Below are 24,587 nucleotides of genomic sequence, written 5' to 3'. Positions count from 1 at the left end.
TGGAGGAGGCACATCGATCGAAGTTCTCGATCCATCCTGGGGCTACCAAGATGTATTTGGACCTAAAGAAGGAGTATTGGTGGCCCTGTATGAAGAGGGATGTTGCTTGGTTCGTCGAGAGGTGCCTAACTTGTCGCCAAGTTAAGGCCGAGCACCAGCGTCCGCATGGTAAGCTGTAACCGTTGGAGATTCCCGAGTGGAAGTGGGAATAGATTACCATGGATTTTATCACCAAATTGCCAAGGACTGCGAGAGGAGTCGATGCAATTTGGGTGATTGTGGACAGGTTGACGAAGAGCGCTCATTTTCTTGCTATTAGTGAGAGCTCTTCTGCTGAGAGGTTGGCAGAGTTGTATGTGAGGGAGGTGGTATCGCGGCATGGGGTTCTGATGTCGATTGTTTCAGATCGAGACGTGCGATTTACTTCCAGATTTTGGAAGAAGTTTCATGAGGAGTTAGGTACGAGGCTGCATTTCAGTACCGCATACCACCCGCAGACGGACGGACAGAGCGAGCGAACGATTCAAACACTTGAGGATATGCTCCGAGCATGTGTTTTGGATTTTGGAGGGAGTTGGGACACCTACCTACCTTTAGCAGAGTTTTCATATAATAACAGCCATTATTCGAGCATTGGTATGCCACCGTTCGAGCTGTTGTATGGGCGGAGGTGTCGCACCCCCATCTGTTGGGGAGAGGTGGGGCAGCGGGTGATGGGTAGCACGGAGATTGTACTCCAGACGGCCGAGCAGATTCAGCAGGTCAGGCAGAGGTTGTTGACCACGCAGAGTCGCCAGAAGAGTTATGCGGACAGGCGTCGGTCCGAGCTCGAGTTTCAGGTCGGTGACCTTGTGCTCCTAAAGGTCTCTCCTTGGAAAGGAGTGATACGATTCAGGAAGAGGGGTAAGTTGGGACCCCGGTATATTGGACCCTTTAGGGTAATTGCTAGGGTAGGCAGGGTAGCCTACCGGTTGGATCTACGTGCTGAGTTGGGGCAGATCCATGATACCTTTCATGTATCGCAGTTGAGGAAATGTATTTCCGACGAGTCGACAGTGGTTCCGTTAGAGGATATTCAGGTGGATGCAAGCCTGAACTACGCAGAGAGACCAGTTACGATTGTGGATCGAAAGATCAAGGTTCTGAAGAACAAGGAAGTGCCTTTGGTACAGGTTCAGTGGCAGCATCGGAAGGGATCCGAGTTGACCTGGGAACCGGAGCGGGAGATGAGGGAGCAGTATCCAGAGTTATTTCAGGAATGAGACTTCGAGGGCGAAGTCGGATTCTAGTGGGGAAGAATTGTAACATCCGGGATTTCAGGTATATTAATTAATCTTTTTATTTTGAGTTTTGTGAAGGGACTCGGCGAGTTGGTGCGTAGACTCGCCGAGTTAAGACGCGGGTTTTCACCCGGATTGATGCCTAGACTCGGCGAGTCGCCTTGGTGGACTCGGTGAGTCTGCACCGTTTAATGAAACCCTAATTTCTCGGGTTTGAGGCCTATTTAAAGGGCCTTATGGCCGTCATTTGCGCTCATTAGTCCCCAGAGTGAAACCCTAGAGCATTTGAGTGATTCAAGTGAGGGAAGGAGCCATTGTTGATTCTTGGAGTTGTTGTCTAGCAAGGGAAGAGAAGATCTAGCCAAGAGGAAGCAAGAGAGGGGTGGATTCTTGAAGAACTAAGGTCCAGGACATCACATCTGAGGTACCATTCGAATCCTTCTTTGTTATTGTGATGTTCATATAGATTTAGGGTTTTTGAACCCATTTGTGGCTAGATCTAGCATCCTCATGGTCCCTTGGCGAGTTATGGCTCTGAATCTGGACCCATTGAGATCCAGAGCACCTCCTTGCCCAAGCTTTATGTGCATCCATGGAGGTATTAGATTGGGATCTATGTATTTGAGACTAAACCTCCATTAATGAGCTATTTGATGCTTAATGAGCACCAAGACTCGGACTTTACGTGGTCAATAAGCTTAAGGGGATTGGATCTATGAGTTACTAGAGTGGATCTGACCTTAGAAGGTCGTTTGAGGTTGTGCATGGAATGCACTCGCCGAGTCCAATCCCAGACTCGGCGAGTTGGTGCGGGTTGTTTAGAGACTTCGGACCAGGGACTGAGTAACCGAGTCGGGTGAGTGACTCGGTGAGTTGGAAGAGATTCAGAGGGAATCGGGTTCCTGTAGGGACTCGGAAAGCCCACGCCAGACTCGGCGAGTCGGGTCAACCATTGACCGTTGACCAGGGTTGACTAGTTTGACTTTATAGTGTTAGTCAGCCAGAGTCAAGGTGGTATTAAGTTGAGTTATGCTTGTGTTGTAGGAGGACGATAGCTCGGGAGATCGAGCACTAGTAGTTACGAGATTTACGAGTTACCGAGATACGCGAGGTGAGTCTTCTCACTATACATTACCTTGAGTAGGTATTTCGAGTTTACCAGAGCGTCTCATGTGCTATGTATGAGTTTATGTGTTGTCTTAGAGATTTCGTGCTATGTGTTATTTGTATGCTGCATGATTGTATATACCGGGCCGGAGGGCCCAACGATACTGACCGGGCCGGAGGGCCCAACGAGTTATGACTGGACCGGAAGGTCCGACGAGCTGCGGGACTAGAGGTTCCCGCTGAGACATCTTGACCGGAGGGTCGGGTTTAGCCTTGAGTGGCGTACTTGTGATATGTGGTATTTTGGGGAACTCACTAAGCATTATGCTTACAGTTGTTGTGTTTGATGTCTCAGGTACCAGTGAGGACCGTGGGAAGGCGACGACTTGACTCGTACACACTCACACCGATGGAGTTCACTTTTGAGAGATCTTGGGAATTTGTTTTGAAAACACTGTTGTTTCGGATTTGAAATTATGTTATGATATACATTTTGTGGTTTTAAAAATTAAAAATTTAATTGGAAATTTTATGTTGTTACAAGTTGGTATCAGAGCCTTGGTTTGAGGGATTCGGATGCACCTTCGTGCGTATTTGAACTCAAACTGAGGATTTGAGAAATTTTACAACCAAATCTGCAAATTTTCTAAAAAGAAAAAGAAGTTTTGGAAATGAGCAGAGTGGATGGTGTGTATGGTCAGCTAGCACCCGAACGGTGAATCCCCAAAATACCCTTACATTATATGTTATGAGTTATGAGATATTATTTCATGCATGATAGAGAGGCTAGGTATTCCTATAAGGACTAGAGTGGCCTGATTTGTGATGCCTTAGCCTAGGAGATTACTGCTGCTATGAGATGTATTCGTGTTATTTTATGCATGATACAGAGGCTAGGTATTCCTATAAGGACCAGAGTTGTTCGGTGTTGACTTGATAGAATTAGTCAACCCTAGTTGGGAAAGTGTTAATTAGAGATGTATTCGTGTTATAGGAGGACTATAGCTCGGGAGATCGAGCAATAGTGATTTCAGGGATTTATGAGTTACCGAGATACGCGAGGTGAGTCTTCTCACTATAGTTTACCTTGAGTAGGTAATTAGAGTTATGTGATACAGTGTTGTATGCTATATATGTGTTATATGTTGCACTGCATTATTCTATGTGATTTATGTTGTGCATGCTACAGAGTTAGAACTGGAAGGTTCACAGAGATAGAGCCTGAGGGTTCATAGAGTTGGGTGCACGGACCCAAAGAGTTATAGCCTCGAGTGGCTAATGTATGTTATATATATATATATATATATATATATATATATATATATATATATATATATATATATATATGGTATTTTGGGGAACTCACTAAGCTTTGTGCTTACAGTGTTTGGTGTTATTTATTTCAGGTACTAGTGAGGATCGCGGGAAGACGCCGGCCTGATCAGTACACACACAAGATTTTTATGTTATGAGATCTTGGGATTGTTATATGCTATGAATTTGAGTTTCAAGCAATGATGTTTTTATGAATAATAAATGAATTATGTTTTTCTAAAATGTGAAAAATTGTTTTGAAAATTTACGGTGTTACAAGTTGGTATTAGAGCCTTAGTTTGAGGGATTCGAGTACACCTTCGGGCGTATTTGAACTCAAACTGAAGATTTGAGAAATATTTTCAAAAAGAGTAAAAGATTTTTGGAAAACGCAGAGCAGAGTCGTGTGTACGACCAGTCAGCGCCTGAACGGTGATTTCCCAAGATTCCTTTATGTTATATGCTTATGATATTGATATGATGTATTCTCGTGCTAGAGTGGGCTAGGTACTCCTATTAGGACTAGAGTGGCCTGATTTGTGATGCCTTAGCCTAGGGAGAGGTGAGCTGCTATGAGATGCTTGAGAGTGAGTAGGTAGCAGCGAGGAGCTTATGAGAGATCTGTTAGAGAAGGAATTTTGCATAATAGAGTACTTGGGACTTGGGATCCTAGGAGGAGGACTTGGGTTGTATACTGACGCGGTGTGCAAGGTAGTATTGGGACCGTACTACTGAAAACACCGGGACGGTGTACAGTTTAAGTAAGAATCTTCGGGATGCCGGGAAACAAGGAGGGACGAGTTATCGAGTGCGAGTATGCTCGAGTGAGTTTCTAATATATCGTATGTTGTTTTTCAGAGGTAGATCATGGTGAGGACACGTCATGCGCCAGAGAGCAGCGAGACCAATGATGAGGAGATCCACCGGATCATCCATGAGGAGGTGGTTGCGGCCATCAGGGAAGAGATACCAGAGATGTTCGGGTCTATCAAGACCATGCTGATTGAGACTTTTGACGAGCGTTATGCCGTTCTTTCTGAGGCTGCTGTTGCGGTGGCCACTGCAGCTATTGCTGCTGCTAGGCCGCAAGGGGGTGACTCGTTGTTGTTCAGGGAGTTCAACAACACGAAGCCACCAGAGTTTGATGGGACGCAGGATCCGATTGCAACGATGAGATGGGTATCTGACATTGAGGGGTGTTTCTACACATGCTCGTGCCCGGAGCACTTGCGGGTTCGGTTTGTGCTGAACCAGCTTTGCCTGGGGGCGAAGGATTGGTGGAAGTTCACGACAGCACACTATTCTCCAGTAGAGCTTGCTGCGGTGACCTGGGAGAGGTGCACCACCATGTTTCGTGATGAGTACGTTCCCCCGGTGGAACGGGATCGGTTGGCACATGAGTTTTTGACCCTCAAGCAGGGTACGGAGTCCGTTATGGTTATTACCAGGATGTTTCATGAGAGGGCGATGTTCTGCTCTGAGCACATGTCTACCGAGCAGGCATGTATGAGCCGTTATTTGAGTATTTTGAGGAGAGATATTCGGGAGTTCGTGGTGAACTCCTCGTACAGGACATTTGCCGAGCTTCAGGAAAATGCCCGGAAGAGGGAGATTGAGCTAGAGACTCAGGCTAGGGAGGAGGCGGAGTCTCAAGGGAGGGATCGGCGATCGGCATAGTCCCAGCCGGCAGCCAAGCGGGCCAAGCCCGCTGATCCCAAAGCAGGGAGCCAGAAGGGCCGCACTTGTGGAAAGTGCGGCAAGGGTCATGATGGAGTTTGTAGAGCTGGATCTTGCTACAAGTGTCGCAAGGAGGGGCATATGGCCAAGGACTGCCCTAAAGGGTTTGCAGTGTGTTTCCACTACAACCAGACCGGACACCGGAAGGCCGAGTGTCCGCTGCTGCGAGGGTCAGCATAGGGAGCTTCTCAGGGGACTGCCCCTGCTGCGATTAGAGCTTCGGATAGTCGGCCGGTGAAGACCGAGACGCCGAAGGCTCGGGGGAGAGCCTTCCAGTTGACTGCGGAGGAGGTCCGCGCAGCGCTCGATGTCGTGGCTGGTATGTATTCTTTCATGTATTTATTTTAATGTTTGAGATTTTGTGCTTATTTTATGTTATGCATAGGTACTTTTCTTGTGAGTTTTGTACCTGCTTTGGTGATATTTGACTCGGGTGCGAGTCGATCTTTTGTATCGTTGGCTTTTAGTCAACACATCAGTATTAGTCGGGAGGCATTGAGTCGACCTCTGAGAGTCTCCATTGCCGATGAGAGAGCAGTGTATGGCACGGAGGTGATTCAAGGATGTGTACTCGAGATCTTCGGTGTAGAATTTCCTATTGATTTGGTCCCGATTGCGATGGGGGACGTCTGTGTCATCGTAGGCATGGATTGGTTGAGCAGATTTGGAGCCGTTATCGATTCCGAGTGGCAACTGGTGACTATACGAGACTCAAGTGGGGAGTTCTTACGGTGTACTGCGAGGGTAGCCGTCCCGATTCAGCGTTTTGTTCGGCTGCTAGAGCGAGATAGAGTCTACAGCAGGGCTGTAGTGGTTTTGTAGCATATGTGGTGGATACGAGAGTTGGTGTAGAGAGACCGAGTACGGTTGAGGAGGTTCCGATAGTGCGGGAATTCCTTGATGTCTTCCCCGAGGAGTTACCGGGTGTGCCTCCCGAGAGGCAAGTTGAGTTTTGCATTGATTTGATTCCGGGGGCAGCTCCTATTGCCAAGGCACCCTATTGCCTTGCACCTCCAGAGATGCAGGAGTTATCCTTGCAGCTTCAGGAGCTGTTGGGGAAGGGGTTTATTCGGCCGAGTAGCTCGCCGTGAGGAGCACCGATCCTTTTTGTGAAGAAAAAGGATGGTTCGCACCGAATGTGCATAGATTATCGAGAGCTGAACAAGTTAACAGTCAAGAACCGTTATCCTTTGCCGAGGATCGATGATTTGTTCGATCAGCTGCAGGGAGCATCTTGGTTTTCCAAGATTGATCTGAGATCTGGATATCATCAGATGAGGGTGCGCGAGGAGGATATTTAGAAGACTGCGTTTAGGACTCGTTATGGGCATTACGAGTTCGTAGTGATGCCATTCGGGCTCACCAATGCGCCTGCAGTGTTCATGGATCTCATGAACAGGGTATGCAGACCGATGCTGGATCGATCAGTGATTGTGTTCATTGACGACATTTTGGTATATTCGAGATCCAGGGAGCAGCATGAGGAGCATTTGCGAGAAATCCTCAGTGTGCTGAGATCGGAGAGGCTTTATGCCAAATTCTCTAAGTGCGATATTTGGTTACGAGAGGTGAAATTCCTTGGTCACCTCGTTAACCAAAAGGGGATTTTGGTCGATCCGGCCAAGATCGAGGCGGTGTTGAGTTAGGAGGTGCCGAAATCTCCTTCCGAGATCAGGAGTTTTCTAGGGTTGGCCGGCTATTATCGGAGGTTCATCAGGGATTTCTCCAAGATTGCTGTTCCTCTCACCAGGTTGACCCGGAAGGGTGTGGTGTTCAGCTGGGGCCCAAAGCAGCAGGCCTCATTTGAGACTCTTCACCAGAGATTGTGCGAAGCCCCGGTGTTGGCTCTTCCAGAGGGAATGGAGGACTTCGTGGTGTATTGTGACGCATCGATATCTGGGTTAGGCGCGGTGTTGATGCAGAGGGGGCATGTGATCGCGTACGCATCGAGGTAGATGAAGCCTCACGAGGCAAGGTATCCCACCCACGATCTAGAGTTGGGGGTTGTGGTGTTCGCCCTCAAGATTTGGCACCATTACCTGTATGGGGTTCGGTGTATGATATACACGGACCAGAAGAGTTTGAAGTATTTGATGGATCAGCCAAACCTGAACATGCGTCAGAGAAGATGGTTGGATGTGGTAAAGGATTATGATTGTGAGATCCTTTACCACCCGGGCAAGGCTAATGTGATAGGCGACGCCCCGAGTCGTAGGGCAGAGAATGCCCCGATTCGGGATATTTGTATGAGATTGACGGTGATGACTCCGGTGTTGGACACCATCAGAGGGGCTCAGGCTGAAGCAGTAAGACCGAAGAACCATAAGAGAGAACGAGTTATCGGTCAGGTATCAGAGTTCGTAACCGATAGCAGAGGGCTTATGACCTTCCAGGGTCGGATTTGGGTACCGTTTGTTGGAGGAACGCGTACCATCTTGATGGAGGAGGCACATAGATCGAGATACTCGATCCATCTCGGGGCCACTAAGATGTTTCAGGATCTTAAAAGGGAGTATTGGTGGCCCTGTATGAAGAGAGATGTAGCGTGGTTTGTTGAGAGGTGCCTAACCTGTCATAGGGTTAAGGCCGAGCATCAGAGACCGCATGGTAAGTTGCAACCACTGGAAATCCCAGAGTGGAAATGGGAGCAGATATCCATGGATTTTATCACCAAATTGTCGAGAACGGTGAGGGGCGTCGATGCGATTTGGGTGATAGTAGACCGTCTGACAAAGAGTGCTCACTTTCTCACCATTAGTGAGAGTTCTTCAGCAGAAAAGTTAGCAGAGGTCTATGTGAGAGAGGTGGTATCGCGGCATGGGGTGTCGATCTCGATCGTGTCAGATCGGGATGTGCGTTTCACTTCCAGATTTTGGAAGAAATTCCATGAGGAGTTGGGTACGAGACTGCATTTTAGTACCGCATACCACCCACATACTGACGGTAAGAGCGAGCGGACGATTCAGACGCTCGATGACATGCTCCGAGCATGCGTGTTGGATTTTGGCGGAAGTTGGGACACGTATTTGCCATTAGCAGAGTTCTCCTACAATAACAGCCATCATTTGAGCATTGGTATGCCGCCTTTTGAGTTGTTGTATGGGAGGAGGTGTTGGACTCCCATTTGTTGGGGAGAGGTAGGGCAACGAGTGATGGGTAGCACGGAGATTGTGCTTCAAACGACAGAGCAGATACAACAGGTCAGGCAGAGATTGTTGACCGATCAGAGCCGCCAAAAGAGTTATGCGGATAGGCGGCGATCCGAGCTTGAGTTCCAGGTCGGTGATTATGTTCTCCTGAAGGTATCTCCTTGGAAAGGAGTGATTCGGTTCAGGAAGAGGGGCAAGCTAAGGCCCCGGTATATTGGGCCGTTCAGAGTGATCGCGAGAGTGGGAAGGGTAGCGTATTGCCTGGAGCTACCTGCGGAGTTGGAGCAGATTCATAATAACTTCCACGTGTCTAAGTTGAGGAAGTGTATAGCCGACGAGTCGGCGGTAGTGCCGTTAGAGGACATTCAGGTGGATGCGAGCCTGAACTACGCGGAGAGACCAGTCGCGATTGTGGATCGGAAGACAAGGTTCTGAGGAACAAGGAGGTGCCTCTGGTACAGGTTCAGTGGCAACATCGGAAAGGATCCGAGTTGACCTGGGAGCCAGAGCGTGAGATGCGGGAGCAACATCCGGAGCTTTTTCAGGGTTGAGACTTCGAGGGCGAAGTCAGATTCAAGTGGGAGAGAATTGTAACATCCGGAATTTCAGGTATTATATTTATTCATTTTATTTCGAGTTTTGTCGAAGAACTCGGCGAGTTGGTGTGTAGACTCGCCGAGTAGAGACGTGATTTCTCACCCAGATTAATGACCGGACTCGACGAGCCGCATTGGTGGACTCGGCGAGTCCGCGCTGTTTAATGAATAATAAATCAATTATGTTATGAGATCTTGGGATTGTTATATTCTATGAATTTGAGTTTCAAACAATGATGTTTTTATGAATAATAAATCAATTATGTTTTTATAAAATGTGAAAAATTGTTTTGAAAATTTACGGTGTTACAGGTTTAATTTTAAATTTAATTTTTTTTTAATGTTGAATTTTTAATATTAAACCTAGTATTTTGAAATTTTTTAAAATACACCTTATACTATATGTAAAATTAAAAGTTTAATTATTACTATATGTATAAGATCAAGTCAGTCAACTCAATAGTAGGTCTTATTCATGAAACCATGCAATAAAGAGGGTATAGGGAAGCGACCTATAAAAAAGTCGTTGAATGGGTGTCCACTCTCACGTACCGCTCTCTGTGTGGTGGAGGGTCGTTAGCCGAACGGGTTTGATATGACAAATAATCATCATCAAAAGTATAATGCTATTACATGTAACTAAACCTTTTTATTAAAATTCTCAATCTTAGTTACTTTAAGAAAAATTTGAATTTGTATGCTAATCTATGAAATTACACACTACACTTTATAAGTCGTTAGTAGAGTGTGTGTGGTTAACTGACACGGACTAATAAAGAGTGGTAATGGGTGTCTCAAAAATTATCATTGATTAATGAAGTGTATGTGGTTAACACGCACATTAAAATGAGACGATATATGACATCAAGAGTGTCAAGCTAATTTGAATGGTTATTCACATCTTGTTTGTGATCTTCGGTATCACAGTCACAAATGAAAGAGCATAATAGAGATTAAACATGTCATTGAATAGTTTCAATGAATCTCAAAAGTTATAGAAATTTCATTAAATCTTAATTCATTTAAAATTTCATTTTTGTGGTGAAATAGGTAAATCATCGTTTACCTACCTTTACATAATTTACAAGTAGATAACGAGGTCCCTTTTCTAAGTTGTGAATTATCTAGTTGGAACCTAGTTTGATATTTCATTTTGGGTGTTATATTGAGGATTATTCTTATCCAACTAAAATTATCTTTCTTTTATAGATGTCTACTCCAACTGAATCTTGTCTATTTGTAAGATGACAAAATCACTTTTCACTCGATGTTGTGAAAGAGGTGAAGGTTTTTTGGACCTCATAGACACAGATGTGTATGGGCCCTTCAGATCATCCACAAGGGATGCTAATCGATTCTATGTGGAGATTCATTCAAGCTAACGTTATATGTTTAAACAACATATTTTAGGTCAAATCTCACAAATATGGTACCATAACCTAGTAATGACCATTTTTGGTAGAATACCTAAATTTTTACATAGTATGATAGATTTTTAGGTTTTCTATTTGTAAACCAAATCTTTGGTATTTATAACTACTTTCATAAGTGCAAAATAACATATTTTATTTTATATCCCACAAAAAAATGATGTAATAACTTGGTTAAAACCATTTTTGCTATAAAAGTCATATTATGTTCATAAAAACCCTAGTTTTTATAGTTTTGTTTTTATGAATTTTTCTTAAGAACATATAGTATGTCCATACTCATTTTTCATAGATTTTTATTTTAAACAACATATCACACATAAATGTTCATAATACTAGGTAATAACATTATTTCATGTAGATAATATTTTTCCACAACATAAAGATAAAGCATGTATAACAACTTGTATGATTATACAAGTTTACTTGTATTCCCCCCTCCCCCTTCCCCATAATACTTGAATAAAAACGAAAAATTTGTATAAGCTTTGGAGCTCTTAGGATTAAGAGTTAAGACCTTAATCCTTTAAGTTCTTCTTATGCGGTTGCCACAATGTTGTTGATGTTCCGGGCGCGAATACTTTGTTGTGAAGCTGCCACGACGTGGATAATGGGTGGCCACAATGTGGAGGTCAGTTGGCGTTCACTGTGACTGTTAACTTTTTGAATTAGTTGACTTTTGGTCAAATTGCTAGTTCCAAAGTGTAGAGTAAGGTTTGACCTTGAATGTTTCGATATATGGGTTGTAGCATCGGTTTCACGTCTTTACGAGTTGTGATTGTTTCGACTTTGAGTGGGAGGTGAATCATTTCATTATACTATATAGGATGATAGTTGTCTTTGTGACTCTTGTATGGAAGACTAGGATTTGGCCCCTGATAATTGTATGAAAGAACAGGGTTTGGCCCCTGGCACTTGTATGAAATACCAGGATTTAGCCCTTGGAAGTTGTATGGAAGACTATGATATGGCCCTTAACACTTGTATGTAAGACCATGATTTAGCCCATGGAAAAAAGTGATTATAAGACTATGATTTGGCTTATAATATTCACTTGGGGCTGAAATAGACTCACGATATTATGTATGGTATGTGGTATTTTTGGGGAACTCAGTACGCTTTGTGCTTATGATTTTATGTTTAAATGTTTCAGGTACTTCTGGTTCAAAAGGGAAGGGCTCGGCCGGATCGCACTACATCACCTAGAGTTTTATTTTGCACTATCTTTTTATGATTCACATGATGTTTGATAATTCATTACACATCGATCATCTTTAGAAAAAATGAATGAATGTTTTGGGTAATTTAAAAATTAAAATTTTACACTGTATTTCTAGGACGTTACACCAAAGATCAATCACGATACAAATTGAGACCATAGGAACCTTTCATGAGACCAAAAAAAAGTTAGGGACTAAACCTGATATTCCTAAAAACCACAGGGACCATGAAAATTACTCTCTCTCTCTCTCTCTCTGTGTGTGTGTATATATATATATATATATATATATATATATATATATATATATATATATATATATATATGTGTATATAAGTTTAATTGAGAAAAAAATGTTAAGAATCGAGGAATTAATCTCAGCTACTCGTTTATATCTTGCCGTAAAACCATCCCCCATCGCATAGATAATATTCATATATAGGTGAATATAAATTTATGTATATTCATTTATGAAACCTCTACTTTTTTTTTCACAGCCTCCTCATTGCCTCTTCCACCAACTCTACCAGCACCACCTCCTCCGTCAACGCTGCCACCACCACCACCGTCACCTTCGTTGTCACCACCACCATCACTACCCCTACCATCACTTCCGTCATCGTTGCCATCTCCTCCGCTATGATGTTGCCACTACCACTATTGGCACCACCACTGCTTTCCATGCAACCACCATCCATCAACTTCCATATTCCTATATGAATGATTATTTGTGAATAGACACATAGTTATTCATATATGAATATACATATTCGTATATGAATATATGTGTTCATATATGAATTTGATCTTTTACATCATCCATGTACACTGAAAGCTTGAAATGTTTAAGCGGTAGATTCAAAACGAATGGCCTAAATTTATTCTTTCATTCTTAATATCTTTTTCTTATATATATATATATATATATATATATATATATATATATATATATATATATATAATGGAAAAAACAGAAGCTTAAATAGTTATTTGAAAATTATTGTGTGTCCGACTATAATCACATAAAGAAACCATATAACAAAACCAAAAGTTGAAACTAACTTTCAACTTGTACCCTACTTGGATAATTTCTGAAATTCACTTCTTATTATATTTTGCATTTATCCTATAAATAGCTAGGTATAATCTATGTTGTGTGTGGGGGTGGGGGGGGGGGGGGGAATTTGTTTGTTTTTTTGTTGCGTCTTTAACCCTTACAAAATATAAATAAAAATATAAAATAGTAAAATTTATTTTACCATTTATCTAGTTTTTTATAATAATTTGTCATTTATTTATTATTTATTTAAACATTAAATAATTAAAAATGAGTATAACCCCTAAATTCATTCCAACTTATACGTATATTTTCTTCCCTTTGAGCTGATTAATGCACACCAAATGGAAAGAAAATCTTCATCGTACCACCGTGCTAGAAACCACCTACCATCGTCGGAAAACACTAGATGTCACTGGAAACCATCAAACACCACCGGAAACCACCAAGAATCACCGATCTGCACTCTAAATCTATTGTTTTGCACCATCGTCCGCCTTCGAATGTCGCTAGAAACCTATGGTTGCCGCTGATATAAATTAAAGTCGTCGACATCCCCATCTCCACCCATCTCTTCTCGCCCTGTAACCGTTCGCCTCTTATATGAATCGTAGCCAACTAACATGTTCCACCGTTATCCTACCCCCGATAATGATTTATAGATTTGTACGTGATGTTATTGTTGTTCTTTCAGACAAAGAGACACGAGGCATGGGTTTGCAAAATCCAGCCACCAATTTAAAGATTCGACCGTCGCTAGCCCTACCGATTTTTAGATCCCGCCATTAATAGGCAAAACCCGGCCACGAAGATCTGGCATTCATGTTGTTCTTTAATCAACCCTTCTAATAATCCCTAATGATCACTTTTCTCCTTAATGTCTATTTGGAGCGATATTTTTTTTAGTAAACTATATGAATGGTCCTTTTGCGCATTTGGTCCATAACTTATTTTTTTTAACTCGGAAGGTCCTTATTATTTGTTCTTGTTACGCGTTTGGTCCCTGTCTTATTTAAAGAGACTATTTTGCCCTTGATTCTTTTAACTTATTTAAATAAACACACCCCAACCCACCCCTCTCACCTTATCATACCTACCCCACCATTTTTTCATATTAAATAATAGTCTTTTATATAAGACAGGAACCAAAAGTGTAACAAAAACAAACAATAGGGACCAAACGTGTAACAAAAACAAACAGTGTGGACCTTCCGAGTTAGAAAAACAAGTTAGGGATCAAGCGTACAAATTACCCTAAACCATAGAGAGTATTCGTGTAATTTACTTTTTTTTATGACTAATTTGATCGGAGAGTTGCAATTGATCAATGAATTAAACTCATGTTCTTCTAATTTCTAGAATGTAATGTTGATTTTAGTTATGTTGTAGATAATGTATCTCATGTGATTAATGGTTTAAAGAATTTTATCAATGTCTCATGGATTATGTTTTTGTATTAGTTTAGAGTCTTTGAAATTAGGTATGTAGATGTATCGGTGAGGATGAGGGTTGCCGGCGGGTAGAAATGGCACGACGGGGATAAGTATCACCAGCGATTGGAAAGGAGAGTGCAAAGGAACGTCAGGGTAGGAGGCGGTGGGCATTTCTCAATTTATTTTCTTATAAAATGTAAATCAATAATAAAAAAAAGATAAAAAGAAATTAGAAACCGCAAAAGAGTTTTTTTATTGACTGGGACCTAAAACTCAAGAAAAAATACATTGTGGACTGTACGAGTTAAAAACAAAGTTATGGAACAAACATATAGATTACCCAAACGATGAGGATCATTCATGTAATTTATCATATATAATATCATTCTATTAGATAAGTGTTGTCCATTCAGAAGTCAGCAAGACAGACGTGTCACCAACTCGACTCTCCGGTGGCGATAGTTTAATGATAGATGTATATCTATTCTCTATCCTTGTCTTCTTCTTCATCCATTTGATTACGTATGCATTTCTGCATATAACACAGGGAGCTCTTGCTCTCGTGGTTTTTGTTTTCTATTTTGATCGCCATTTCCTTCACATTCAACTGGATTCATCGCATCTAAAGCATTGTCGGGCCATGGAAGGTAAATTCCTTCATTTTCTTCATATTTTTTTCTTTCTTCATTTACTTCTTTTTAAGGTTTTGATTTTGGTGTAGAAGATGCATTGATTGCTCCTGTTTAATCTGTTGTAAAAGAGTGTAATAATCCGTCCGGAAACAACACTCAGGGCAGTCCAGACGGTGGGCAATCCGGGCAACCGCCTAGGGCCCACGTCTTGGGGGGGGGGGGCAAATTTTATGGGCTATATATATATATATATATATATATATATATATATATATATATATATATAGAGAGAGAGAGAGAGAGAGAGAGTTAGGTTCAAATGTTTTCACTATCTATTGTGTGCATGTATGATTGATTCTAGACCAATCATTTTAGTTATTTTAAGAAACTAATTGATGCATATTAAATGTTGAAAATGTAATTAGTATCCATTATATCTTTAACATGTAATATGCATTAATTACTTTCTTAAAATAACTAAAATGATTGGTCCAGAATCAATCATACATGCACATAATAGATAGTGAAAACAAAATAACCTAACCCTATATATATATATATATATATATATATATATATATATATATATATATATATATATATATATATATATATATATATATATATATATCATAAAAACACTTCAAATTCTCATTTAAGCAACATAAATGTTTAGAATCTATAGTAAATAGCACCAATATGCCATATATGAAACCACTTTATGGCCGTGTCTATCTAGATTGACTCGGTCCTCCAACAACTTCCAAAAATCATCATCATGCACTACAAGAATACCAAGCTACGGTGACGACACCTATCCCGACGCCGATAGTCGTCGCTACAGGTCTACCTATGCCGACGACAAGTTGTCGCCATAGCATTTGGAACGTTTGACCAACTTTCTTTGACCGCTATATCCGTGCAGACGACAAGTCGTCGCCATAGGTCCGGCGGGAACGACGAAAATGTTGGCGGTAATATGAAAATATATACCGACGACGTGTCGTCGGTATAGGTAAGAAAAAAAGGATTTTTTATTTATTTTTATTCCATGTGCCAGAAAAAGAAAACGACGTAGTTTTTGGACATCCTATACCGACGACAAGTCGTCGGGACAGGTTTTTTAATTTACATTTATATTTATATTCCAGGATTAAGTAATACGTCGTCGTTTATGTCGACCCTATGCCGACAACATGTCGTCGGCATAGGGGTATACCCTAAAACAGATACGCAACTTTCTTTCATTTGCACACAACGATTGTTTTCTGCACTTTCTCCTCCCAAGCGACGAAATCGACTTCCCAACTTCAATTTCCGACGATTTGTCGAATCCAAGGTCATTTCTACCCCTAATTTGTTTGTTATTGTTGTTTGATATTGATTTTTACCCCTAATTTGGGGTTTTTTTGTGTGTAGCAACCGGTGGTGAAGCTCCACCGATCTATTGATTGCCTCACCTTCCACCACCTAGTGTTGCCGCCGGAAATCACCACCAGCCACCACCTTGCTTCTTTGACTAGCAAAAAAAAACAGAACATCGGTTTAATTCCAAAAGGTTAGTTTTTTTTCTAACTTTTTTTGAAATTGAAGTTGAATTGTGTTGAAATTGTTTGTTGTTTGTATATATATATATATATATATATATATATATATATATATATATATATGTGTGTGTGTGTGTGTGTGATTGTGTTGTATATATACGTGATTGTGTCGTTGTTTGTTGTTTTTTTCTAATTGTATTGTTTGTTTTATATATATATATATATATATATATATATATATATATATATATATATATATATATATATATATATATATATATAGTTGTAGTGAGTCCAAATATGTTCTTTCAATATGACAATAATGAAATGATCTTTGATGTTTACCAAGATAACGATATCAATAATTTGTTAACAATAATATCGGTATGAATCTAGAGATGTATAGAATGAACTAAGATTATTCAAGATATTTTATAATATTATGGTTTGTTTTTTAATCCATTCAACCTCTTTAGTTTGAAAGAGTTTGAAAATGCCATTTGTTATTCAAACAAAATATAATTTACAAAATGAAGAAATAAGATTGTTAAACAGATTTAGAATGATCAGCCATCCATATGGAGTGACATAAAAACACGTAGGAGGGAGAGGCTATTAAGTAGATTTTTCCTGAAAATTCTAGTATACAGAAAAAGATATTTAACAAAAAAATCTGTTTCTAATTAACTTCACTATTTTAATATACATATAAAGAGAAATCTGAAATTTATGTATATCGCCCTTAATTAAAATTGCTTTCTTATCATTTTAGTCCTTCAACCTTACTTATTTTTACAATTCACTTTTATTCTTCAATAACCATAAAAAAACAAACTCGAAATCCAATTTAATAACCAGAAAAAGATATTTCCAACCACCACCATTTCCTAACTTTCTATTCAACTATAACACACAAGCAAGTAGCTCTCAACAATTTGCCGAAAGGATGGAAGAAGAAGAAGGAGAAGAAGGAGAAGAAGAAGGAGAAGAAGAAGAAGGAGAAGACGATTATAATAATGATGATTGATGTTTTTTAGTATTATGAACAATGTTAATTAACTACTTATTGTAATATTAAACTTGAATTTGATGTTTTGAATTTGAACAATGGTACCTAGTTAATATAGATTTGTTAAAATTGCAGGAATGGTAATGTACAAAACTTATAAAGCTAAAAAAAAAACAACCAGTAGCTATCCCGACGACTAGTCGTCGCTATAGGTCCATAACCGTTAACTGATAAAACCCTTTAACGACGACAAGGTGTCGTAATAGCCTCAACTTGTCCCGACGACTTGTCGTCGCCATAGCTATCCCGACGATAAGTCGTCGCCATAGGATTTTAATAAAACATTATTTTTTTTGTCGAAAATGTCGTTGACAAAATCTGTGCCGATGACATGTCGTCGCAATAGAGCTAGCTATACCGACGACATCTATGCCGACGACTTAACAGACCTATGCCGACACACCTGTGCCGACGACTTTTTCCCGACGACTTGTCGTCGCCATACCCTATCCCGACGACTTGTCGTCGGCATAGGGTCTAAAATCATCGTCTGCACAGGTCCGATTGTTGTAGTGATGCACGAATGCATCCAATTCCAATTCCAGGCTATCGTCATCATCAGCAAATCCATCAATGCCAAACATGTTAAATGCATCTTGGCCTAAATCATCTAGGTTGCTCATGATGGGCCCCAAACCATCATCATCTTCGTTAAGTGAAACTGTCATCACTTTCTTCCCCTTGGGGTCTTCTACCTCCTATACACATCACAAAAAAAATACATTAATCACTACTTTAAACTATAATGCATCTAAAATATCGGTTGTAGCCCCCTACCATATTCAGTCAAAGTAGTATATTAAAGAAATACGAAACATATATAATCTTGATAAAAATTACGTACTTGAGTGTTGTTATCTTGAAGGAGTGAAGCGGCATCACCATGGGTAAGCAGCATGTCATCCTGATTAGAAGGTTGATCTATATGTCTCTCATTTTCAAAAGATGTGACAGTAGATGGAGTTGAACTGCTTGCATTATTAAGATTCACCAACAGAGTTGGAGTAGCCACCCCCAAAGATGTAATAGTAGATGTCTCATTATCTTCATCATCATCATCATCCCATTCTTCTTCTTCAAATGGTGCACCATACTGTGCACCATTTTGTGGTCCTGCACCTCTTTTCTCAAAAACTTTACAGATGACATACGCCTCCTGAAATACACATCCCAAGTTTGTTACAAAGGTTATAAAAGTAATTTCAGTAGTTGCTTAAAAAGGTTAACATAAGGCTGCATTTGTGATACGCCAAGCTTTCTAGGGCTATTCTTGATAATTTTGATGAGGAGGGCTTTTACGTCTTTCAGGATATCAAGGTTGTGTTGGACAAAAAGATTGCAAGTTGAAATGTTATTTTTTACTTTCAAGCCACTCTTGACGAATTAAATTCTGGAATTATATATAAATTTCTACCATTTTAGCATGAAATAATGTTTGTAGCATTGTTTGTTATTAAAAAATTATAACTAGTGATGTGCCTTGAATTATTTTTTTGACAAAACATCATTTAGCAATTAACCACATATAACGTACCTGAGCAACTCCTTGATTAGCCAAATCCTCGTCTTTCATCCGGTATTCATGAATTACCCAATTTGTCCTTGTCCCCTTTGGTGCATGACCTACATGGAAAATCAACGTCTTTATCACTGCCACCTTTCTTCCATTGTATTTGACATCTCTATCTTTGCCAGTGCCTTTCCAGTAACCGGTTTCAGTTGAACGGTTCGTTCGGGACCCACTTGAATACTTTTTCGAATATGAGCAGAAGAAGTACCACTCTAGATCACCACTCAAGATAGATTTGGCTGAAAAAAAAATATAATAAAGGTTCCCAATGTTAGATGCAAGAAATAGCAATATACTTTTATTGATTTGTTTATTATAGCATCATAATTTCTTAATTTCATAGCTTTACATTGTTGTATGTTAAAAGATCTAGCAAATTATAGCAATTTCATCCAAATACTTGGCTATTTCAGTGCTATAATAAGAAATAGAATCTTGTAATAGACATAAATGAAAGTGTGCTGTAATACATAAGAATATGAAAGTACATTGCCATTTTTTGCATTTGGCCCGATTTTTCCATAAGAAAACAACAATCAAGGGAATATATTAATACCTGGAAGATCCCATGGGCTGAAATCAAATATATTAATCTCTGCAATAACTTCGGGGTGAAGCTTTTTCCCCAATAACTTCTTCTTGAGGTAGTACATAGCCAACTCAACATCAGTAGGTTTAAAACGAAATCCAGGACACTTCAATGATTTCCCCATGATGAAGGAAAATCAAGTGTCCACCAAATGGAATGTTTTAGGAAAGAAAATAATATCTCCTGTGACGATTAATAGAAATTGGTTCGATTGTGAACAATATCCTCGCAAGGTTTCTCAGGTTATTTCGGTTTAAAAACCAGTGCACAAGCACCTTTAACCACAAATGTATGCATGGAGGGGCAAAAGACATGAGGGATCCTGTAAACTATTTAAAAAAAAATCGTCAAATTAAGAGGAAAGAAATAAAAAGCAAATAAACGCAAATAAATGTGCAGATAAGTGAGCAAATAAGTTATACTAATAAGTATTAATAATTAAGTATAAATTATAACAAATGCAAAATATACTATCATGTTAATAATAGGGTTTAGAAAGGGTATTTCAATCCTTTATACAATGTATAGTAGGTTTAGCATTAGTAACTAGACAAAAAAGCTGATGGGATATGAGTCTAATTTCAAATCAATTACGAGATTCTTGCTTATATTTTTAAGTTATGATTTCTTGGTTAGTCTATAAAATTGCATGCATGCATTTAAATTTGAAGTGATAGATTACATTCGAAAGTTATAGTTTCTGAATTAGAAAATAGTTACATCATTCCACGTGTTAGAGGTTCAAGATTAATAAAACCAGTATGAAATCTATTACAAGATTATCAGGTAAACCCTACTTATAACACTGTATTAGTTGCTTCGGTGATTGGGATAAATAAAACATAAACGAAGAATAAATACAGCAAAAGAAATGCTACAACTTGTAGACGATACCAAGTAAAAACGCTAGTAATCGGAAGATTAGGGTTAGATCGAAGGAAAAACGAATAAAACGAGATTAATGCAATAATGAAAACAAAATATGATCGTTTACCGGTAAGCGTGAGAGGCTATGGTAGCTATGGGAAATTGGAGAATGCGGTGGTGAGAATACGACGGTGAAAGACTGAAAGTGCGAAACAGAACATGGTAGGGCTTAAGGATTTATATAGCGAGTAAGTTACAAAATTCGTCCCTCAATATTTCAGTAACCAACACTTTTAGTCCTTATTTTAAAAAAGCAATATTTTGAAATGGATAGTATTAACCGTGTCATATGACGTTCATCCTTTTATCATTATCCTATATTTATTATCATTATCCTATATTTATTATCTAATTAAATCCACTTTATGATAATCCTATATTTTTTCATCATTTTTATTCTATTTTTTTAATATTAAATCAAAACCTAATCTTCAAACTGTTTTAGTTATCATCATAAAATGAATGAGAAAGCAAACGGGCAACAAGTTGCGCCGCTAAACCCTTTTGTATGGTAAAAGCAATTCTTTTGAAATGTATGAGTTTACATGTTTCCAAATCAATTACATTATGTTGACAAAAATGAAATGTTTGACGCCTTAACGTCCCATCCTCAAAAGCACTTGATTACCTGTTTATGGATTTCCTGAGAATACAAGTAGTTTTGAAAAAGTGTCAACACAAGGTTGGTGAGTTCATAAGCTTTTGAAGGTGATACTAAAATCCTTTCCTTGTAAAAGTAATGTTTGTTCAAGAAAAATCCCATATTTTCTTACGTAATGCAATGAAATCTTAAAAGTCAAGACCAAAATGTACAAGTATTTTACCATACTTTGGGAAATTTGTGCAAGTTTAAATCGACATAAACTCATTAAATTTAAAAGTAAAACTTGTAAATCTTATGTTTGTTAATACCACATGTGAGTTATTATAACCATACTATGACTCGCACGGCCTCGTAATACGACGTTTTTCAGGCGTCGGAAGTTAAAAGTTAAATGATACTTGTCACCTCAGACCTGCCGGTCTAGCTGTTGCATGCAGCTCAGGCGTGGGTTTGTCAGACCCAATATAGATCTATACACAACTATCACGTTCTCCCTACAAGAGACTCTAGTTACAATTTACAGGACTTTTGATTTTGTTACGTGGATGTAACACGAAACGAGTGTCTCACAAATTTATTCATTAATAGATTTACGTGAACTGAGAACCCCTTTGTAAAGAGTTTGATACGTAATGAAACATAAACTATACTTATTATAGTTTATCATAATCGTTTGTAATGTAAATGCAACATAAACTATATTTCCATAGTTTATCAAATATTTGTATGCCATGGTTGTAAACTTTGTTTATAACATTAAACTAATTTACCCTTCTTGAGGAGGTAAAAATCTATTTGTCTACTGTTACATGTCTAATTACTAAGGCAAAATAGCATACAATGTAATAATATATGATCACATAATGATATACACCTTGCTCAACAATTTACAAGGTGGAATGAAATTGACAGTATTTTTCTGTTGTTAACATTTTCTATTGCTGTTCTTAGAAAATTTATAGAAAAATTATCACAGGTCCAAATAAAAATCCGTAAATACTGGAAGTTTGGAAATTGAGTCTTGTTTGTTCATGAATTTTATTATGATTTTTAGTGACCTCTAACTTGTTTGAAAAAGTCCGTCATCATAGACTGGTCCAGATTCGTTCTTGAAATGATAGGCAGCTTTGTAAAAATCACCATAAATTGTAGAAAAATCGTATAGAGATGTGCAAGTAGTCATTTTAAAGCTAAGAGCTTGAACTATTTTCACCTAGTACAGTTTTGAAAAATAAATGTTTAAGTTGCCCAAAAAAATCCGTGAATGGAGTCCAACTTTTCTGATGAAAGCTGTTGGAAGAGTTTAGTTGTGTTCTTGTTGTTTTAACCTGTATTCCCCCCTTAAAACTTAAGAAAACATGAAAAGATAGGTGTATGAACTCACCTTATGTGATTTCAGTGGATGGATGTTGAAGAAGAGAAATGTTCAACTCAAGAACACTTAGAAGATGCCTTGGAGAACCAAGAACCTAACATGAAGGTGACGATGTTTGTGTACGATTCTTATGATTTTGAGTAGAAGGATGTGTAATAATCATAAGAAGAATGAATTATACTTACCAAGAGTGGAAGAAAGCTTGATGATTAGCCTTGGAAGTCTCGAAATTGGGAGAGAATTGTGAGAAAATTTGGAGTGTGATCCTTGGAGGAAAAGTGAGAGAATGAGGGAAGTGTGAGGTGAGAGAGGGGGGGGGGGAGTTGTTCCAACTCTAAGAACGTGAGTATGAGTGGGAAAAGTACTCTTGAATGACTAGGTATGGTGGGGAGGCGTGTGGGTTAGTCATGGAGTGGGTATGGGGTGGTTGCTTGTGTCTAACACTATGGCAAAGTCAACACTCTACCACAAGATCTTACTTAATGGATTTTATTCTTAAATAAGTATTTCCTTAAAAATATGTTGAATTTATGAATATATGGGACCTTATATGTCAAAATATGAGTTTGGGTGAAAATCCCCTGTTAAAATAATTAAAAACGGGCTTAAAACGGAGTCGTGGTTGAAAAACGGGTGAAAAATGGGGAAATCCGAAGTAAGGAGGGTAATTCCGGTCTTAACAGCCTTATGTCCGAAGTGGGGTTAGGCCGCTGAAGTGGATCCGAAGGGTAACGGACTGCGGTCCGAGGAGATACCGCAGGCGGTTTGACAGAAGGGTCTGGAGCGAAGTTGGATGCGGTTCGGTGGCTTCGGCTTGGTGACTGCGGCTTGGAGGCTTCGGGTCGGTGGCTGTGGTCAGATGGCTGCGACTGTTCAAGAGGACCTCGGTCTCGTTTCTTGTGGCCTCGGTTCCAGAAGGGTTTGGCCCCTATAGAGAGGCTTCGGCCCTAAGAGGCTATTTTCCAAGATATCACCCATTTTCGAGTGGTTTTTCACCAAGTCAAGTGTCGGGATGCCCCGAATGATTAAAATAAATCAAAAGGGGTTTTGAGAGAGATTTGAAATACTTGGAGAGATTTCTCATATAGAGAGAGATTTGGGAGAGATTTTTAATATAGAGAGATAAAGTGAAAGAGGTTAAGAGAGGCTTCTTTTGTAACCCTTTTGAGTGTTTGGCTTCGCAACGCAAAGTCCGCAAGCCCCGTTAAGCCATGTTTAAGGATCTTACACACTCCAGATGAGTATGCAAAATTGTTTTACCGGTTTGGTTCATTACTTACCACACTTTTAGGTTAAAGAAATCTGGATATATGTTGGGGTGCAAAGTTATTCATTAATGACTTTGTAAATGTTCGACTTTTGTAAAACCCACTTGCATGTGGTGCTTTAGCCTTTAGACCCAATTGTTAGTTAGAGTGAGAGAGAGACATGTAAACACCTCTATATAAGGTGGGTTTGTCCACTTGTAGAGGTGTGCTTGAGAGATGTAAAAGATGAGTGTGTAAGTGTGTGTTATTTACGTAGACTAGATCTAGATCCGTTTTTTTAACACCATACATAATCAATACATCTCTTGAACACCCAAATCACCATGTTCAATTGTGCAAGATTTAATTCCACATGCCAAACCATGTTCTTATGTCACTACAATTGGTATCAGAGCGAGTGTTCTTGATTTCATCAAGAATTGATCCTTGATGGCGATTTTGATTTAGTGACTCATTTTATGATGTTGGATCTTCGTGTTTTAGAGAGTTTTTGGATTCTAGAAATCGAATTCATCTTTGATTCTATTCATAATTCGATTTTCTTCACTAGAATTCAAGTGATTTTTACTTTCTCTCTCTACAAAACCCATTCAAAATCACTTTCTCTCTCTAGAAATCTTCAAGTTTTTGTGATCATGGTGCGTTTGGAGTATGATTCTTGGATTGTAATCGTTGAAGATATCA

The 24,587-nt window shown here is 39.4% G+C and overlaps 2 protein-coding genes across 3 annotated transcripts; one reads left to right on the top strand and one right to left on the bottom strand.

Annotated features, from left to right (window-relative positions):
• Nucleotides 1-14,762: 14,762 nt before the first annotated feature.
• LOC145062788 (uncharacterized) lies at nt 14,763-17,607 on the top strand. Of its 2 annotated transcripts, XM_079010379.1 has the most exons (4): nt 14,763-14,969; nt 15,694-16,293; nt 16,374-16,512; nt 17,419-17,607. In XM_079010379.1, exons 2-4 carry the CDS (start codon nt 16,129-16,131, stop codon nt 17,526-17,528), a joined length of 414 nt encoding a protein of 137 aa, XP_078866505.1. In that variant the 5' UTR covers nt 14,763-14,969; nt 15,694-16,128; the 3' UTR covers nt 17,529-17,607. The 2 variants fall into 2 exon arrangements, with proteins under 2 accessions (XP_078866505.1, XP_078866506.1); XM_079010380.1 differs by lacking the exon at nt 14,763-14,969 and having other exon boundaries at nt 15,632-16,293.
• A 409-nt stretch (nt 17,608-18,016) lies between these two features.
• On the bottom strand, nt 18,017-19,853 carry LOC145063933 (NAC domain-containing protein 82-like). Its single transcript, XM_079011486.1, has 4 exons — nt 19,697-19,853; nt 19,105-19,379; nt 18,415-18,726; nt 18,017-18,268 (listed from the first exon to the last, which is right to left on the bottom strand). Exons 1-4 carry the CDS (start codon nt 19,851-19,853, stop codon nt 18,017-18,019), a joined length of 996 nt encoding a protein of 331 aa, XP_078867612.1.
• Between the last annotated feature and the right edge of the window lie 4,734 nt (nt 19,854-24,587).

This window comes from Lactuca serriola, chromosome 7 (genome assembly GCF_051521515.1).
Source record: "Lactuca serriola cultivar US96UC23 chromosome 7, Lser_US96UC23_V15, whole genome shotgun sequence".
Classification (NCBI taxonomy): Eukaryota; Viridiplantae; Streptophyta; class Magnoliopsida; order Asterales; family Asteraceae; genus Lactuca; species Lactuca serriola.
This window is presented reverse-complemented; position numbering and strand designations above follow the sequence as displayed.

What these genes read in the sequence shown, in the direction of transcription:
- LOC145063933 (XM_079011486.1), bottom strand. Translation starts at nt 19,853, where the DNA reads ATGGGGAAATCATTGAAGTGTCCTGGATTTCGTTTTAAACCTACTGAT. An exon ending in CTAATCAAGGAGTTGCTCAG is followed by an intron (nt 18,727 to 19,104) that starts GTACGTTATATG and finishes TGTGTATTTCAG; the next exon opens with GAGGCGTATGTCATCTGTAA. An exon ending in TTCAAGATAACAACACTCAA is followed by an intron (nt 18,269 to 18,414) that starts GTACGTAATTTT and finishes TGATGTGTATAG; the next exon opens with GAGGTAGAAGACCCCAAGGG.
- LOC145062788 (XM_079010379.1), top strand. Translation starts at nt 16,129, where the DNA reads ATGTCGACCCTATGCCGACAACATGTCGTCGGCATAGGGGTATACCCT. An exon ending in GACGATTTGTCGAATCCAAG is followed by an intron (nt 16,294 to 16,373) that starts GTCATTTCTACC and finishes TTTTGTGTGTAG; the next exon opens with CAACCGGTGGTGAAGCTCCA. An exon ending in CATCGGTTTAATTCCAAAAG is followed by an intron (nt 16,513 to 17,418) that starts GTTAGTTTTTTT and finishes ATAACACACAAG; the next exon opens with CAAGTAGCTCTCAACAATTT.